The sequence below is a fragment of the Chiloscyllium plagiosum genome, unplaced genomic scaffold, assembly GCF_037043375.1.
Source record: "Chiloscyllium plagiosum isolate Xiang-an unplaced genomic scaffold, Cpla_swu_hap1 HiC_scaffold_1, whole genome shotgun sequence".
NCBI lineage: Eukaryota > Metazoa > Chordata > Chondrichthyes > Orectolobiformes > Hemiscylliidae > Chiloscyllium > Chiloscyllium plagiosum.
The window spans coordinates 110,087,362-110,107,408 of NW_028270139.1; the positions used below are offsets into that span (position 1 = coordinate 110,087,362).

General features: G+C 43.6%; 1 protein-coding gene across 2 annotated transcripts in view; it reads left to right on the forward strand.

The window, feature by feature from the left end:
* The window catches only part of LOC122548496 (carbonic anhydrase 9), a 109,534-nt gene extending 92,478 nt beyond the window's left edge, over positions 1-17,056 (forward strand). For both annotated transcript variants that reach the window (XM_043687227.2, XM_043687237.2), the window contains 2 exons: positions 2,312-2,399; positions 16,333-17,056. In XM_043687227.2, coding sequence (XP_043543162.1) covers positions 2,312-2,399; positions 16,333-16,393 — 149 coding nt within the window. In that variant the 3' untranslated portion in view covers positions 16,394-17,056. The remainder of the gene's footprint in view (positions 1-2,311; positions 2,400-16,332) is intronic.
* The last annotated feature ends 2,991 nt before the right edge of the window (positions 17,057-20,047 follow it).

A 20,047-nucleotide genomic window follows, 5' to 3' on the forward strand; every position in this document is an offset into this window, starting at 1 on the left:
GTGTGTTCTGTGGTGGAACTGGTCCTCCTGGGAGCAGATATGGTGGAGGAATTGGGAATTCGGGATGGCACTTTTGCAGGAGGTAGGGTGGGAAGAGGTGTAATCCAGGTAGCTGTGGGAGTTGGTGGGTTTGTAAAAAAGTTTGGAGTTGAGTTGGTCATCGTTGATGGAGATGGAAAGGTCCAGGAAGGGGAGGGAGGTGTCAGATAGTTCATATGAATTTAAGGTCAGGGTGGAATGTGTTGGTGAAGTTGATGAATTGCTCAACCCATGGCACCAATGCAGTCATCAATGTAGCGGAGGAAAAGGTGGGGAGTGGTGCCGGTGTAACTATGGAAGATGGACTGTTCTACGTAGCCAACAAGAGACAGGCATAGCTGGGGCCTTTACGGGGGCCCATGGCTATCTCTGGAAGAAGTGGGAGGATTCGAAAGATAAATTGTTGAGGGTGAGGACCAGTTCAGCCAAATGAATGAGTGCCAGTGGAAGGGTACTGGTGAGGACATCGGGAGAGGAAGAAATGGAGGGCTTGGAGGCCCTGGTCATGGCAGATGGAGGTGTAGAGGGACTGAATGTCCATAGTGAAGATGAGGCATTGGGGGCCAGGGAAACAAAATCTTGGAGGAGGTGGAGGGCGTGGGTGGTATCCCGAACGTATGTGGGGAGTTCCTGGACTAGGGGGGATAGGACAGTGTCGAGGTAGGTGGAGGTGAGTTCGGTGGGGCAGAGAATAATGAGGAGGATAGCTGTAAACAGCAGGAAGAGGTCAACAGATTGGTCAGCTGCGCAGAACACTGGCAAATGAAATTCAACCCAAAAATGTCAGGTAATACCCCTAGGGAGAGCTAATAAGGCAAAGAATTGCACTATGAATGGTGGGAACCTGGAAAATACTGAAGATCAGTGTGACCATGGTGTACGTATCCACAGATCCCTGAGGGTAACAGAACAGAGATGAGATAGTTTAGACGACATATAGATCCTTGCCTTTATTAGCCGGGTTATAGAATGCAAGAGCAAGGAGATAGGAAACATTATGAAACTGAATGAAACACTGTATATAATTGGAGAGCTGGGTGCAGTTCTGGTCACCACATTGTCAGAGGGATTGTGATTGCACTAGAGACGGGGTGCAGACGAGATTTGCCAGGCTGCTGCCCATTCTGGAAGGTCTCCACTCTAATGAAAGTCTAGATAGTCTGAGGTTATTTTCCTTGGAGCAATGAGGATTGAGAGAGGACCTGATAAAGATGAAAGAGACTATAAAGGGCATCAATAAGGTGGATAGGAAAATAAATCTTACCATGAGTAGACAAATTAATAACCAAGGCATGAAGAGAAGGCTAACAGGAAAGATGAGGAGAAACCTTTTTCACTCAGAGTTTCACTAGAACTCACTGTCTGAGAGACTGGTTGAGTCACAAACCCTTGTAACATTTAAGCCATATTTAAATGTAGTCTCCATGGCTTTAGTCTAAAGGCTGAAAAATTGAATTTGTGTAATCAGAATTTTATTGACGACATGATGGACTGAATGCCCCCCTCCTATGCTGTAAATACCTGAGTCACCTATGAGACTCCTGCCAGACCCTCTGGTATGTGTCTATTTGAATGACCAACTAATTCTGGGACTTAAATCCTCAGAGAGCTCAATATGTCTGCTACCTCAATAGGATCTGTACCAGACCTCTGCCTGTTCTCCGCCTCCCCGGCCTCCCACCCTTCTGCAGTTGGGGGTGGGGGTGGGGCAATCAAAAGTCTGTTGTGAAAAAGAGGTATGTATGTGTTACAAGGAAGTTTCACTAACCCTCAAATAGTCCACTCTGTCACATTATAGCAAAGTAGAAACTAGTGACCATCTGTGAGCAAGGAATCGAGGCCTTGCTGCTAGAGTTTTCATAGTCGGATGAAATAGGCTGAATCCATCAATTGCCTGTTTCAATATTAGAGAGTTTGAATGGTGTTAGAGGGTCAAGAAGAAAAATGATGTGAGTTTAAAGCTGACAGGTCTGACTAAAAGAAAGAGACAATATCCAGTTGTACAACTTATGGTATGGCCTTTATCATTTATCATCAGGAGTGTTCTAGGCCATCAGGACAGCCTGTAGCAGTTTTCTGAGCCCCACCTACTCTGCTGTACTGACACTTGCTCATGGTCAGGACGCAGAACAGCAGCTGACGGAGAACATCTCTCGAAAGAGCTCTCCCTCAACACCTACCCCCAACCTAAGATGCATTGTCTTTGAGGAAGGTCAGGGCCTTTTGTCTTGAAACAGAAGTTCTGATCTTATATGTCTGTTATATTCTGTAGGTGATACGCTGGCTGTTATATTTGGGACCTTATTCGGATGTACTGCTTTGGCATTTGCGGTTTATGTGCTGAAACAAAAAAAACAAAGGTGAGAAGAGTGGATGCTTTTTATAAATTTCCGAAATTTGTAGAAACCTCGGTATGATTTAGTACCACCAATTAATCTATTCAAACGTAAAGGGGACATTTTTTTAACAAGTGTATAAAGAAGCAATAAGAATAAAAATGATGGCTTACCACTGGCTGATTCATGAGGAGTAGAAAGGCACTCATTGTCAGACAATTATGATCCCAGTCAATCTAATACTGGACAAGTCTGATCCCAAAGACAAATCTGGCTTTGTGGATGGTAAGTTTTATTCTTTTGCAATTTCTTTAACATGGAGTACAGTCACTGTTCACACAAAGCTGCCATTATACATTTAACAAAGTACTTTAGTCTGTTGTACAAATAGCTGACAATTTTGAAAGATCTTCTCATAAACAGCATCATAACAATGATTTAACCCTTTTTCTAAGAAATGTCCTTCAGTAAAGTGAACTATCACTTCTATCTTTGGTTGAGTAAGAAATGTCAATATGACAAATTCACAAGCATTTCCTTTGGCAACTGTCTGCATGTATGGCCCTCTCCATCTCTCCATGGGACACACAGACAAGGGGACACACAGACAAGCTAACACATTGACCTTTTCATCCCTAGAATCTGAGAGAAACTCGGGGCTTTTCTAGCCCTACCTAATTTTTAATTTTATTTACTCTTGAGCATTTATTGCCTGTCCCTAGTTACCCCTGAGAAGGTGGTGGTGAGCTGCCACCTTGAACCGTTGTAGTCCATCTGCTTTGGGTTGACCCACAATACCATTAGGGAGGCAATTCCAAGATTTTGACCCAGAAACAGTGAAGGAGTGGTGATAGCAGGTGGTGGTGTTCCCATATATCTGCAACCCTTGTCCTTCTAAATGGAAGTGGCTGTGGGTTTGGAAGGTGCTATCTGTGGATCTTTGCTGAATTTCTACAGAGCATCTTGCAGATAGCATACACTACAGCTACTGAGTGTTAGTGGTGGAGGGAATGGATGCAGTGCTAATTCAAGGGATTGCTTTGTCCTGGGTGATGGAAAGTTTGTGTTGTTGGAGCTGCAGCCATCCAGGTATATGGAGAGTATTTCTTCACACTCCTGACTTGTCCCTAGTAGATGGTGAAGAGGGTTTGAGAGTCAGGAGGTGAGTTCCTCACCACTGTATTCCTAACCACTGACCTGCTCTTGTAGCCATTGTTTATGGAGCAAGTTTTGAGAAGGTTTGTAGCTCAGGTTGAGGTTTTGGATGTAGGTTTGCTCATTGAGCTGGAAGGTTCATTTCTAGATGTTTCATCACGCTACTAGGGAACATGTTCAGGGAATGGGTCTGGGTGGGTCGCTCTTCAGAGGGTCATGTGGATGTTGGGCCAAAGGGCCTGTTTCCACACTGTAAGTAATCTAATCTAAACCTCATGCAAAGCAATGCTGAAAATTCTTGTTTTCTATTTATATGTTTGGGTTTTTTTGGGGGGGGTTGGTGATGTCATTTCCTGTGGTGATGTTATTTCCTGTGGTGAAGTCACTTCCTGTTCCTTTTCTCAGGGGGTCGTAGATGGAGGTCTAACTTGATGTATTTGTTGATAGAGTTCTGGTTGGATAGCCATGCTTCTAGGAATTCTTGTGCGTGTCTTTATTTGGCTTGTCCTAGGATGGATGTGTTGTCCTAGTCAAAGTGGTGTCCTTCCTCATCCATATGTGAGGGTACTATTGAGAGAGGATCATGTCTTTTTGTGGCTAGTTGGTGTTCATGTATCCTGGTGGCTAGTTTTCTGCCTGTTTGTCCAATGTAGTGTTTGTTACAGTCCTTGCACAGTATTTTGTAAATGACGTTAGTTTTGCTCATTGTCTGTATAGGGTCTTTCAAGTTCATTAGCTGCTGATTTAGTGTGTTGGTGGGTTTGTGGGCTACCATGATGCCAAGGGGTCTGAGTAGTCTGGCAGTCATTTCCAAGATGTCTTTGATGTAGGGGAGAGTGGCTAGGGTTTCTGGACATGTTTTGTTTTGTTTTGTTTTGGTTTGTTGCTGAGAAACCAGCGGATAGTATTCATTGGGTACCCATTCGTGGAGCAAGTCTTGTTGAATTTCTGGTCAATGGTAACCCCCAGGATGTTGATATGGGGGATTCAATGATGGTAACACCATTAGATGTCAAGGAGCAGTGGTTCGACTGTCTCTTATTGGAATTGATCATTTGTGTGGTGTGAATGTTCCTTCCACTTGTCAGCTCAAACCTGGATATTGTCCTCCTCTTGTATATTTGAATATGGACTGTTTCAGTATCTGAGGAGTCACCAGTTGTGTTACAGTATCATTTCAGCTTTGGTGGCAACAGAGATATCAAAACTGAAACTACCCTTTTGCTAGTGTGTTTCTTTTCATTATACTGAACAGAACCTGCTTGTAGACTCTAACCTCTCTCTTTTTCCATAAGTTGTAAAAACTTGATTTAGTAAACACTTTGACCACTATCTCCCCAAGTAGCTTATCTAGTCATTTAGCTTAAGTCACATACTTTTAGATTAAATTCCCTACTGTGTGGAAACAGGCCCTTTGGCCCAACAAGTCCACACCAACCCCCCGAAGAGTAACCCATCCAGAGCAATTTCCCTCTAATTAATGCACCTAACACTATGGGCAATTCAGCATGGCCAAATCACCTGATTTGCACATCTTTAGACTGTAGGAGGAAACTGGAGCACCCAGAGGAAACCCACATAAACACAGGGAGAATGTGAAAACTCCACACAGTCTCCTGAGGCCGGGATCAAACCCAGGTCCCTGGCGCTGTGAGGTAGCAGTGCTAACCACGGAGCCACAGTGCCGCCTTTCTTGGGGATTCTGGTTGAACTCACTGTACAGCGTTACTCTCTTACCTTTTGATCTTTTAAAAGACAAGCCACCTGCACAGAATCAAAGCCAAAAACTCATTGGCCTCTATCTTGTAAAACAAAAAGTCCCAAATAATAGAACAGTTAGAACATTACAGTGCTGTACAGGCCCTTCAGCCCTCTATGTTGCGCCGCCCTGTCATACTAATCTGAAGCCCATCCCACCTACACTATTCCATGTACATCCATATGCCTGTCCAATGACAACTTAAATGCACTTAAACTTGGCGAATCTACTACCGATTCAGGCAAAGCATTCCATACCCTTACTACTCTGAGTAAAGAAACTACCTCTGACATCTGTCTTATACCTATCTCCCCTCACTTTAAAGTTGTGTCCCCTTGTGTTTGCTGTCCCCATACTTGGAAAAAGGCTCTCCCTGTCCACCCTATCTAACCCTCTGATTATCTTGTATGTCTCTATTAAGTCACCTCTCAACCTTCTTCTCTCTAACAAGAACAGCCTCAAGGCCCTCAGCCTTTCCTCAGAAGACCTTCCCTCCATCCCAGGCAACATCCCTAGTAAATCTCCTCTGCACCCTTTCCAAAGCTTCCACATCCTTCTTATAATGCGGGGTGACCAGAACTGTACACAATACTCCAAGTGTGGCCGTACCAGAGCTTTGTGCAGCTGCAGCATAACCTCCTGGTTCCAGAACTCAATCCCTCTATTAATAAAGGCCAAAACACTGTATGCCTTCTTAACAACCCTGTCAATCTGGATGGCAACTTTCAGGGATCTGTGTACATGGACACAGATCTCTCTGCTCATCTGTACTCCCAAGAATCTTACCGTTAGCCCAGTACTTTGCATTCTGATTACTCCGGCCAAAGTGTATCACCTCACACTTGTCCACATTAAACTCCATTTGCCACCTCTCAGCCCAGCTCTGCAGCTTATCTATGTCTCTCTGCAACCTACTACATCCTTTGTCACTATCCACAACTCCACCGATCTTAGTGTCGTCCGCAAATTTACTAACCCACCCTTCTAAGCCCTCATCCAGGTCATTTATAAAAATGACCAACAGCAGTGGACCCAACACCGACCCTTGCGGTACGCCGCTAATAACTGGACACCAAGATGAACATGTTCCATCAACTACAACCCTCTGTTTTCTTTCAGCAAGCCAATTACTGATCCAAACTGCTATGTCTCCCACAATCCCATTCCTCCACATTTTATATAATAGCCTACTGTGGGGAACCTTATTGAACACCTTGCTGAAATCCATTTACACCACATCAACCAGTTTACTCTCATCTACCTGTTTGGTCACTTTGTCAAAAAACTCAATAAGATTCGTTAGGCACGACCTACCCTTCACAAAACCATGCTGACTGTCCCTGATCAGATTATTCTTTTCTAGATGGTTATAAATCCTATCTTTTATAACCTTTTCCAACTCATTACCAACAACTGAAGTGAGACTCACTGGTCTGTAATTACTAGGGTTGTCTCTACCACCCTTCTTGAACAAGGGAACCACATTTGCTATCCTCCAGTCCTCAGGCACTATTCCTGTTGACGATGACGATTTAAAGATCAATGCCAAAGGCTCGGCAATCTCCTCCCTGGCTTCCCAGAGGATCCTAGGATAGATCCCATCCAGCCCAGGGGACTTGTCTATTTTCACACTCTGCAGTATTTCTAATACCTCTTCCTTGTGAACCTCAATCTCTTCTAGTCTAGATGCAAGTATCTCTGTATCTTCCTTGCCAACATTTTCATTTTCTATAGTGAACACTGTCGAAAAATATTTTAGTGCTTCCCCTATCTCCTCTGACTCCATACACAACTTCCCACTATTATCCTTGATTGGCCCTAATTTAACACTCGTCATTCTTTTATTCCTGACATACCTATGGGTTAATCCTGATCCTATATAATGATATAATATATACCTTCATCTCAATATGCAATTTAAGCTATGCTCTCAGTAGAGTTTAATACCTGAAATAAGGTCTCACAGTATCACACAGGAGTATGTTCTTTGAACCTTTGGATGTGGGTGTTGCTGGCTGGGCCAGCATTTATTGTCCATCCCTAGTTGCCCTTGAGAAGATGGTGGTGAGCTGTCTTCTTTATTCGCTGCAGTCCACATGCTGTGGGTTGACCCAATGCCAATTGGGAGGGAACTCCAGGATTTTTGACGCAGCGACAGTAAAGGAACTGCAATGTATTTCCAAGTCAGGATGGGGAGTGGCTTGGAGGGGAACTTGAAGATAGTGGTTTTCCCATATAGCTGCTGCCCTTGTCCTCCTAGATGGAAATGGGTGGGTTTGGAAGGTGCTACCTGAGGATCTTTGGTGAATTTCTGCAGTGCATTTTGTAAGTAGTACACACTGCTCCTACAGAAATTTGATGGAGGGAATGGATGCTTTTGAATGCTGTGCCAAGCAAGCGGGCTGCTTGTTCTTGGTGGTGTCAAGTTTCTTGAAAGTTGTTGGAGCTGCACTCATTCAGGCAAGTGGGGAATATTCTATCACCCTGCACATTCTGAAGCAGAAGTCTTCAGGACTTTTGCTGGAACATTGTCCGAGTTTGTAGCTTTTGCCGTATCCATTGTCTCCAACAGTTTCTTGGTGCCACGTGGAGTAAATCAAATTGACTGAAGGCTGGTATCTGCAATGCTGGGGACCACAGGAAGAGGCGAAGGTGGATTATCCACTCGGCTCTTCAGGCTGAAGATTGCTGTGAATGTTTCAGCCTTATCTTTTGCTCTGATGTGCTGGGCTCTTCCATCATTGAGGCTGGGAACATTTGTGGAGCCTCCTCTTCCAGTGAGTTGTTTAATCACCCACCAGCATTCACAACTGGATGTGGCAGGACTGTAGCCCTTACGTGTGATTCATTGGTTGTGGGATTGCTTAGCTCTGTCTATCACTTGTTGCTTACCTCACCTTCAGGTATGCCTGGTGCTGCTTCTGGCATGCCCTCCTGCACTCTCCATTGAACCGGGGTTGATCCCCTAGCCTTATGGTAATGGTTGAGTGGGGGATATGCAGGGCCGTGAGATTACAGATTGTGCTGGAGTACAGCTCTGCTGCTGATGGCCTGCAGTGCCTCATGGATGCCCAGTCTTGAATGCCAGATCTGTTCAAATTTTGTCCCATTTTGCATGGGGGTAGTGCCACGCAACACGATGGAGGTTATTCTCAATGTGAAGGCGTACATCATCTCCACAAGGACTATGCATTGGTGACTCTTACTGATACCGTCATAGCCAGATGCAACTGCAGCTTGGTAGGTATGAGGTCAAGTATGTTTTTCCCTCTTGTTGGTGACCTCCCCACCTGCCACAGACCATGCCGAACAGCTCTGTCCTTTAGGACCTGACCAGTTCAATCACTATTACTGCTGCTGAGCCAGTCTTGGTGGTGGACAATTTGTGCTCTTGCCACCCTCAGTACTTCCTCTAAGTGTTGCTCAACATGGAGGAGTACTGATTCATCAGCTGAGGGAAGATGGTACTCAGCAGGAGGTTTCCTTATATTTAACCTGGAGCCACAACACTTCGTGGGGTCAATGTTGAGGACGCTCAGAGCAACTCCCTCCCAACTGTATACCACTCTACCGCCACGTCTGCTGGGTCTGTCCTGCTGGTGGGACAGGACATAGTCATACTCATGAAATCACACTTTACAGACACCTCTCCCAATGTTAGCATTCGCCCTCAGATGTTAGTAAGGAGGATTTTGCAAGGTTGACAGGACTGTTTCTGCTTTCTTTTTCTGGTGTCGAGGTTGATGCCAGGTGTTCCATCCAGTTTCATCTATCTTGCGACTTTGTAGCGATTGTAGTGACTTGTGAGACCATTTCAGAGGGCAACTGCAGGTCAACCACATTGCTGTGGGTCTGGAGTCACATGTATGCCGGACCAGGTGAGGATGGCTGATATCATTCCCTGGAGAATATTAGTGAATCAGATATGATTTTCTGACAACCACCAATTGATTTCATGATCATTAGATCCTTAATTCCATATTTTCTTATTGACCTCACCATCTGCCATTGTGGGGTTTGAACCTGGGTTGCCAGAACATTATTTGGGTCTCTGGATAAATAGTCTAATGGTAATGCCATTAGGCCATCATCCTTCAACCAAATTGCACAGGAGCAATCTTAGACTTGGACTTAATCTGCCTCCAGTCCCTGAAATATTTTCAGAACCCTTAGGCTGAATTGCACAAGTCATGGTGGTGGGGCTAGGGCAGGTGCTAATTGATGACATTGAGGGTGGAATTAGGAGAGATTTCTTTGCTCTCACTGCTGCCCATGCCTCCTCTTTGATGTTTGCCAACAGCCTGGTGGAAGTCACTTCCCTGAGGGTCCAACCCCATCCAACTCCCTCAAAGCTGGAGGCACAGGCATCAAAAGAAACCGCCCGAGTGAGGATTTTCCCGAAATCTGTCTATCTCCCTTTGGAGCTGCTGAGGTAGCAGCTGCTGGATCTCTCTCTGATCCAGAAACATTGGGGTGTCTCTCACACTACCTTCTTTATTAGAATTAATATTCGGAGAAAGCCAACTCGGAGACTGCCCCCACACACATCGCTGTGATGGTCTCGCTTCTGGCAAATGAGACCACCGCTTGTTCCAGATATTTGGGTCTCAAAATCTGTAGACAAATGCCTTTGATGGTTTTGTTATTCACTTCCATCAAATGGAATCCTTTCCTTCCTTCATGGTGTAGAAAGCCAACTGAATGAAATGAATTAAACATCCCTAGGGCAGCTGCCCACACATTTTAATGTGCTTTGAGCTAGAGGTCAGCTTCCAAGTAGAAATTAGTTCTCCACTTATTATGTCAGGTCAAAGGCAAAACATTTCATGTCAAAGCTATTACTTTTGAGACAACTGCCTTCCTTACTGGAAGGCCAACCACTATAGATAGCAATTTTTATCAGCTTTCTTTAGTAACCCTGTAGGTTTTTGAAAACCTGATGCATTTTACCAAACAATCTTGATTTTGAAATAGTTAGCATAATTGCTCTCCTTTGGGCCAAGGTTCGACAGGTTCCCCACTGTAGACTGGTTAGCAAGGTTAGATCAGATGGAATATAGGGAGAACTAGCCACTTGGATACAGAATTGGGCTTGAAGGTAGAAGACAGAGGGTGGTGGTGGAGGGTTGCCTTTCAGACTGGAGACCTGTGACCAGTCGTGTGTCAGAACGATCATTGCTGGGTCCACAGCTTTCCATCATTTATATAAATAATTTGGATGTGAACATAGAACATATGACACCAAAATTAGAGGTGTAGTGAATAGTGAAGTGGGTTACTTTAGAGTGCAACAGGATCTAGATCAGATGGGCCAACGAGCCAAGGAGTGGCTGATGAAGTTTAATTTAATCAATGTGAAGTATTGCATTTTGGAAAGGCATATCAGAACAAAATGTATACACTTAATGGGAAGGTCCTAGGGAGTGTTGCTGAACAAAGAGACGTTGGAGTGCAGGTTCATAGTTCCTTGAAAGTGGATTCCCAGATAGATAGGATAGTGAAGAAAGCATTTGACATGCTTGCCTTTATTGGTTGGTGCATTGAGTATAGGAGCTGAGACATGTTGCAGCTGTACAGGACATTGGTTAGGCCACTTTTGGAATATTGTGTGCAATTCTGGTCTCCCTGCTATAGGAAGGATGTTGTGAAACTTGTAAATGATGATGAAATCATTCCTGATGAAGGGCTTATAACCGAAACGTCGATTCTCCTGCTCTCAGATGCTGCTTGACCTGTTGTGCTTTTCCAGCACCAGTCTTGACTCTGATTTCCAGCATCTGCAGTCCTCACTTTCTCCTAATCTCTTCTGAACCCTTTCAAGGATGTTGCCAGGTTTGGAAAGTTTGAGCAAAGGGAGAGGCTGAACAGGCTGGGGCTATTTTCTCTGGAGCATAGGAGGCTGAGGGGTGACCTTATCAGAGTTTATAAACCCATGAGCAGCACGGATAGGGTGAACAGGCAAGGTCTTTTCCCTGGGGTGGCAGAGTCCAAAATTAGAGGGTATAGATTTAAGATGAGAGGGGAAAGATTTTAAAAAGGACCTAAGGGGCAACTTTTACACACAGAGGATGGTACATGTATGGAATGAGCTGCCAGAGGGTGGGACATTTACAATATCTAAAAAGCATCTGGATGGGTATATGAATTGGAAGGGTTTAGAGAGATATGGGTCAAATGCTGGCAAATGGGACTGTATTTATTTAGGATATGTGGTCGGCATGGGCAAGTTGGACCAAAGGGTCTGTTTCCATTTTTAAAGTTATTTATTCATTTTATGGGATGTGGGTGTTGCTGGCTGGCCAGCATTTTTATTCCACACTGTACATCTCTCTGACTCTGACTTTTTAATGGCACTACCAAACCAATCCTTTCACAGTCAGTTAGGGATGAGTTCCAAATGGCAGCATCACCCTGAGCTCTACAAATGTTTTAAATAAAAATGAATTAATCCTTAAGTGTCAGCAAACAACAGAGTTTCTTTCTTCAGTGAACAGATTGCGTCCCTCTGACAATGATGTTTTTGACAGTAAACCACCTTCACACATATAAAGCAAGTACAAAGTCAACAAAGAAATTAGTGCCTGTATTTTCCCAGCCCCATGAACAGTGGGATTGGAGCTGCCCCGGGACTGGGTGAAAGGTGGCACCATGTTAGGTCAGATCGCCGATGTATTTGAATCCTGTTTAACATTCCCATGCTTTAAACTCTGGAGTTCAAACTTTGAGGAACAGCAATTGATTGATCAGTGAGTGGCCTCCTAGTGGCCACATTCAGATTGCAAACAGCATTACAAAATAAAACCGGCTTCTTTAAACTCTGGAGAGGTTTCCCCTCTGCTCTGTTCTGAGGGACCCACCAACTCCAGCCCCACGTAATATTTTATTTCCATCCATATCTCTGGTGGCAACTCAAATGGAGGCAGCCTCATGATCTGCCTCGTTTGGGCCCAATTCTCCTGCTCGAGCTTCGAGAGCTGAGGTTCTAATTGGTCCTGCAATGTCAGGAGCCTGCCTGTGTCCCCCTTCACTAGAGCAGGCAGCGTAGGAGAACTGCTCCTGGCTGATTGCACCAACTCTTTTGCTGCTGCCAAGCATGCGATTGGGACCCGCAGTGTCATGGTCACAAGGTCTTTAGTACAACCCAAACCCAAAATTGAGTTTATTTTGTAATAGACAATAGGTGCAGGAGTAGGCCATTCTGCCCTTCGAGCCTGCACCACCATTCAATATGATCATGGCTGATCATCCTTAGTCAGTATCCTGTTCCTGCCTTATCTCCATAACCCTTGATTCCACTATCCTTGAGAGCTCTATTCAACTCTTTCTTAAATGAATACAGAGACTGGGCCTCCACTGCCCTCTGGGGCAGAGAATTCCACACAGCAGCCACTCTCTGGGTGAAGAAGTTTCTCCTCATCTCTGTCCTAAATGGTCTACCCCGTATTTTTAAGCTGTGCCCTCTGGTTCGGCACTCACTCATCAGCGGAAACATGTTTCCTGCTGCCAGAGTGACCAATCCTTTCATAATCTTATGTCTCAATCAGATCCCCTCTCAGTCTTCTAAACTCAAGGGTATACAAGCTCAGTCGCTCCAGTCTTTCAGCGTAAGGTAGTCCCACCATTCCAGGAATTGACCTCATGAACCTACGCTGCACTCCCTCAATAGCCAGAATGTCTTTCCTCAAATGCTGTAATGCTGTCTGCAATCTGAATGCTAGGTGAAAGTGAGGACTGCAGATGCTGGAGATTAGAGTCGAGATTGCTGGAAAAGCACAGCAGGTCAGGCAGCATCCAAGGAGCAGGGAAATCAACATTTCGGGCTAAAGCCCTTTATCAGGCTTGAGGCTGGGAGCCTCAGGAGTGGCGAGATAAATGGGAGGGAGGTGGGGTAAATGGGAGAAAAGATTCCTCATTCCTCATGAAGGGCTTTTGCCCGAAATATTGATTTTTCCTGCTCTTCGGTTGCTGCCTGACCTGCTGTGCTTTTCCAGTACCACACTCTCGACTGTAATCTGAATGCTGCCCCTAGGAGGTCATTCACTGTTAGCTGAGGTAAATGGGATCATAAGATGTATCTCACGCTGATCAGTCAATTGCTGTTCCTCGAAGTTGGCTAAGTCTGCAGGACTGTTTTGTAAACAACTATTAAAGCTATTAACACTGATACAAACTTTTTTTTAAGATCTATCCAAATGTTCAAACCTAAACTGAAGTGACAGGCAGTTCTCATGCTGTCATTCCTACCCAGCACTCTTTCAACATCATTATATAAACTGAGTTTCACGCGGAAGGGGAAATTAGACTCGCTGGTTATTTGTGAAAACTGCATGTGCTCGAACATGACAAATGAAACACAGGGCAGTCAGGTCCAGGAATTGAAGGATGATCATCTTCTAAAACTCAACTTATACTGACGTCTAAGTTCCTTATTCACACTTCCTGGCTTTTGTTTTGTGCTTATTTTTATTCATTAATGGGGGTATTGCTGGCAGTTATTATTGCTCTAGGGAAAGCAGTGGTGTCAGGGCCCATAGTCTTGCAGTATCCAGTGCCTCCAACCATTTGTTCATATCATGTGGATTGAACCGAACTGGCTGAAGACTAGCATCTATGATGCTGGGGACTTCAGGAGGAGGTCATGATAGATCAGCCACTTGGCGCTCTGGCTGAAGATTGTTGCTTAATCTTTTGCACTGATGTGCTGGGCTCTCCTGTCATGGAAGATGGGGAATGTTTGGGACCCGCCTCCTCCAGTGAGTTGTTTAATTGTAGTCCTGCCACTCACAACCGGATGTGGCAGGACTACAGAGTTTAGATCTGATCCATTGGTTGTAGAATCGCCTTTCTTTACTGGTTTCTATGTATGCTGTTTGGCAAGGAAAATGTCCTATATTGTAGCTTTCCCAAATTGACACCTCCATTTTAGCTATGCCTGGTGTTGCTCCTGGCATTCCCTACTGCACTCTCCATTGAACTAAAGTTGATGGTTTGATGGTAACTAGAGTGAGAGATATGCTGGGCCATGAGGTTTCAGATTGTGTTGGAGTATGATTCGACATTGGCTGAAGGCCTACAGTGCCTCATGGATGCCCAGTCTTGAGTTCGTTTAGAAACAAAAACAGAAATTGCAGGAAAAACTCAGAAGGTCTGGCAGCATCTGTGGTCAGAAATTAGAGTTAATGTACCAGGTCAAGTGACTCTTCCTTAGAACTGAGTCCTTGAGTTCTGAGGAAGGGCCACTGGACCCGAAACGTTAACTCTGATTTCTCTCCACTGATACTGCCAGATCTGCTGAGCTTTTCCAGCAATTTCTGTTTCTGTTTCTGATTTCCAGCATCCACAGTTCTTTCAGTTTTATTTATTTCTTTTAGATCTGTTTGAAATCTATCCTATTTAGCACGATGGTGGTGCCACACAGCACATTGGAGGGTATCTTTACTCTGAAGATGAGACTTCATCTCCACAATGTCAGTGTGACAGTCATGTCTAACAATACTGTCATGAACATGTGCATCGGCCACAGGTGGATTGGTGAGGACAAGGTCAAATATGATCTTTTCCCTCTTGTTAGTTTCCTCCCCAATTGTAGCAGACCTAGTCTACCAACAATATCCTTGAGGTTTTGGTCTATAGTGGAGCTACTGAGTCACTCTTGGTGATGGACAATGAAATTTCCACTTGCCTGGATGGATGCAGCCCCAACAACGTTCAAGCTTGACACCATCCAGAACAAAGCAGGCCTCCAGCATCTACTCCGCCCTGCACCACCAGCACTCAGTGGCAGCAATGTGTGCCATCTATATGATGCACTGCAGAAAATCAGGCTTCTTTGACAACAACTTCCAAACCCATGACCACTACCACCTAGAAAGTCAGCATCTATGTGGGAACACCACCATCTTTCCAAATCTCTCACCAACTTGATCCAAACATATTGCTTTCCTTCAATGTCATGGGGACAAAATCCTAAAACTCCTTCCCTAATGACGTCTGAGTGTCCCGGCACCACACAGTCTGTCGTGCCTCCAGGAGGCCACTCCAATGGCAATAAATGCTGGCCCAGCCAGTGAATCCCACACATCCCAGGAATCAAGAAGAGAAAAGCCCAGATTAGGTACTGTACCCTGTGACACCCTGTAGTCAGTATTCAAAATGCAGAAGATTCCTCAGCTGGAGAGTGGGCAGTGAATTGGTTAACAAGAGATTTTTTTTGCCCATGTTTGACCCAATATCATGAGACTTTATGGGATTCAGAGTCAACGTTAAGGGCTCCCCACCTGTAAACCATTGTGTCAATCCCTCTGTTGGGTCTGGCCTGTCAGTGGAGATGGTGATGGTGGCTGGGGCATCATTTGTTTGTAAGATATGATTCTGTGGATATGACTGTCCAACAGTTTCTTTTACTAGTCTGAGACAGTTCGCTTAATTTTGGCATGAGTCTGTAGATGTTAGTAAGGAGTATTCTTGCCAGGTTCAATAGGGCTATGTTATGTGTTGTAATTTCCAGTGCCTTAGTTGGTGCCATATGGGCCATCCAGTTTCATTCCTATTGCAGAATTTCGAAAGTGTCTGGTACATTGATCAAATTAGTTTTATTTCCATATGAGTGTAGAAATTGAATGTCAACAGCCACTTTTTATAATGAGCATGAGTAAATCATGTTCAAGGTCTCACATAACATAGCATGTGAACAGAATGAAGCAAGCTCTTTTACTGATTGTCTCCTTTTCTTAGCCCAAAGACACAGACATTATTTGTCTATAAGTGCTGATTCAGCTGTCACACAAGGTGATTTAGCATAGACCCAGAAATTAACGTCCTTCTGATGTGCATGTCTGAGGCATTTATGTATTAATATCCATTGATGCAGATAACTCTTATCTATTGAAAGTATTGTTAAAGAGAAAGAGCAACCAAATTAAAAAATTGAACTTCAACCTTTTGTTGAATCTGTATACCTTGTAAAACAATGCATCAGTTTTCTTCTCTTTGATTCCTTTCACAGCAATGTTCACTTCTTATTGCAAACTTTGTTTTTAACAGATCAAACACTGAAAGAGGACAGAAAGTAATCTACAAACCTGCTGCTACAATGGAAGCGTGAGAACTCAGCAAATCTGTTTACCAGCAGAAAACCTGGAATCAAACTTGGATGTTAGAGCAGAAGTTAATGATTCCTCAAGAACAAATTACCTGTTTGTTATTTGTCCTGTTCAGAACTTTAGCTTAATGCAGTTGAAACTATTTCTGAATAACAATTATTCTGTACAGTTCTAGAAAGGGGTCATGCTTTAATAAAATTCTGCATTGTAATATGTCACGATCTGAATACAATGTAAAGAAATGCAGTACTTAAAGAGTAGAGCTGTACAGCACCAGGGCAACTTCACTGAGGCTATTGATTGTTCAGATACTAGGAGACTGGTAAACAATTTTGATCAGTTGTGTAAGACAGTTAACTTTACGTTCATTATTGTGTGCTTATTTTTTATATGCAATGTGATATACAAGGGCACAAGTTTATTTACTGTATGACACAGGATATCACATACACTTTCGGTGGTGGTGGAGGATAATGTTCAGTGCTTGGGTATATTTAATTAACAAAATTGCAGAAACAGAGTTGAACTGTATATCTGTTTAGTGAAGTATAATTTTGGGAGGAAAGAGATGTGCACAAAAATGTATTTGTATCTTTTCCTTAGTTTGACCTGACGACTCTGTAAAGTGATATAAAGTCAGTAATAACCTCTACTGGAAGAAATTGCATGATGGCTTTGAGAAATCCTTTAAAAAGCATTATTGTAAACCATAACTGACAGCAATGACTGTCTAAAACAAGATTTTTGTTGGAGTAAAGGAAACTATAATCACAAATCAAGAGATCACCCTCAGGACAGTAAGACTATAACTTGCATTTTCATAGTATGGTTTATGACAAAGTCCCAGGGGCTTCACTAATTCAGCTAGACAGGGAAATATCTTCCAAGAAAAGAAAATTTAGAAAAGTTGATCACTAGCAAGATAATAAAAATGGGTTTGCAGAGGCATGGAAAGGGAGAAATGGTCTAATGAATGATTTTCGGGAGGGCGTTTGAAGTTTTTATTCATTCACATTGTTGTTTTTGACACGACCAGCAGTTATTGTGTATCCCTAAGCCAGAACATAGTAGTGAGTGACCTTCAAAAACCACTGCACTCTGTATGGTTTGGAGGGAGAGTTTCAGGGATTTGACACAGAACAAACAATTACATTGTTTTAAGTCAGGATGGTATGTGACCTGGATGGGTATTGCTTGTTCAAATGTGGGGTCTTCATAGGTGTTAGAAGTTACAGGTTTGCAATGTACTGTCAAGAAAGCTTGGCAAGTTGTTGCAATGAATCTTGTAACTGCTCCTGTGCAATGGTGCAGGGAGTGAATGTTGAAGGTAGTGGATGTGGTGCCAATCAAATAGCTATGTTATCCAGGATGATGTCAGGTCTCTTGAATCTTATTGGAGCTGCACTCAGCCAGGGAAGCGTGGGGTATTCCATTACATTCCTGACTTGTGTCCTGTAGATAAGTTTTGAGGAATCAAGAGTTGAGTTTCTTGCCACAGAATGTCTAGCCTCTGACCGGCTCTTGTGTTTGAGGCTGGTCTAGTATTTTTAGTTAATAGAACCAGGATGTTGTTCGTTAATTATCCGTAATGATAATCACCATGAAAGACAAGAGCAGATGATTGGATTATGTTTTATTGGAGATGGTCATTACCTGGAACTTCTGTGGCATACATGTTGTCTGTTGTTGAATTTTCAGAGTTGGCACAGATTTCTTCAGTAATTGGGAAGTTTTGAAAGAACTGAACATGGTCAGTGAACATCCCTAATTCTAACCGTGTATTAGATTGTTTGAAGCAGCTGAAGATGGTTGGCCATAGGACAATATCCTGAGGAATTTCCAACATTAGTCATGGGAAATACACGATTTTGGGGCAGCACGATGACTCTGGTTAACACTGCTGCTTCATAGTATCAGGAGCCTGAGGTCAATTCCACCCTCGGACGACTGTCTGTGTGGAGTTTGCACATGCTCCCTGTGTCTGCGTGGGTTTTTTCCGGGTGCTCTGGTTTCCTCCTGTAGTCCAAAGATGTGTAGGTTAGGTGAACTGGCAATACTAAATTGTCCATTGTGTACAAGGATGTATAGGTTAGATAGATTAGCCATGGGAAATATGGGTTTCAGCAATAGGAAAGGGATGTGAGTCTGGGTGAGATGCTCTTTGGAGAGTCAATGTGGACTTGTTTGGCTGAATCCCCTGTTTCCACTGTAGGGATTTTAATTCTAACTCCATTTTGATTTAGGCCCCTCTCCCTCTTCCTCACCTTTGATAGTCTGCATTGCCTTGGACAGGCTTTGCATGTAAATTAGTCAATTGGAAAACACGGGTGATTTTGTGAGGGAAAGAAAACTATTTAGTTCCGTGGATCCAAAGAAAAAGGGAAAAAAATATCCTGTGGAAATGAGGGCTCTTGAACTACAGTGGTAGTGTGGACTCACATTCCAACTGCTTCAGATGTGTGCATGACATATCCGATCAGGTTGATTGGAAAAAATATCTCCCCTGGGAAAACCCTACAGTAATGTCCTGCGGATGATGAATCATTGGTGTTAGGTGTGACTCCAACCAATGGAGGGCTTTCCTCCTGATTCACATTGATGTTGATTTTTCATGGGGCCCCTTAATGCGAGTCAACAGTAGCATTCTCAACACACCTCTGGGATTTAGCCCTTTTGATTTTGTTTGGACCAAGCATGGATGAGGTCTAAATTCAGATGGCTTCAAAGCCCTTCTACCAATAAAGATGCAAAGAAACAGAAGATTGTGCAAAAGAGCTGAGTCAGAGGATTGTAAAGGATGTGTGAATGGATGCAAGGCTGAAGGAGGCTGCGTGGTAAAGTTAGACAAGGTGTGCCAGGATACAGATGAGTTCATTGCCAGGAAACAGACAAGGAGTTTATAGTTTTAATATTGGGTGGAGCCAGTACAGGGCAACAGAAATCAGGGTGATAGGCTGAATTTGGAGAATAAGCCAACTATTTGGCTTTTAAGTGACTTTTTAAAGGAATTGTTTTGAGCACTACTTCAAAAGTGAACAAAGCATTTTGAGATATGAGGTGGTTCATGTCAATGTTAGAGACTGTGGGTAAATACCATTTGTTTTCATTGTTCGGACCCTAAGGTTGAGGAATTGGTTTGGAGAAAGTGAGGACTGCAGATGCTGGAGATCAGAGCTGAAAATGTGTTGCTGGAAAAGCGCAACAGGTCAGGCAGCATCCAAGGAGCAGGAGAATCGACGTTTCGGGCATAAGCCCTTCTTCAGGCAATCCTGAAGAAGGGCTCATGCCCGAAATGTCGATTCTCCTGCTCCTTGGATGCTGCCTGACCTGAGGAATTGGGTTGTCATGCTAAGGTTGTTCAGCACCTTGGTGAGGTCTCTGCTGTCACCCTGTTGTAGGAAGGATATTATTAAACTGGAGGAAGGTCAGAAAAGGTTTATCAGGATGTTGCCAGGAATGGAGGGTTTTAGATATAAAAATAGACTGGAAAGACTGGGATTTTTTCCACTGGAGTGTAGGTGGGTGAGGGGTGACCTTATTGAGGTTTCTAAAATTATGAGGGGCATAAATAAAGTGAATAAGAAGGATCTTTTCCCTAAGGTGGGAGAGTTCAAAACCAGGAATTATATTTTTAAGGTGAGAAGAAAGATTTAAAA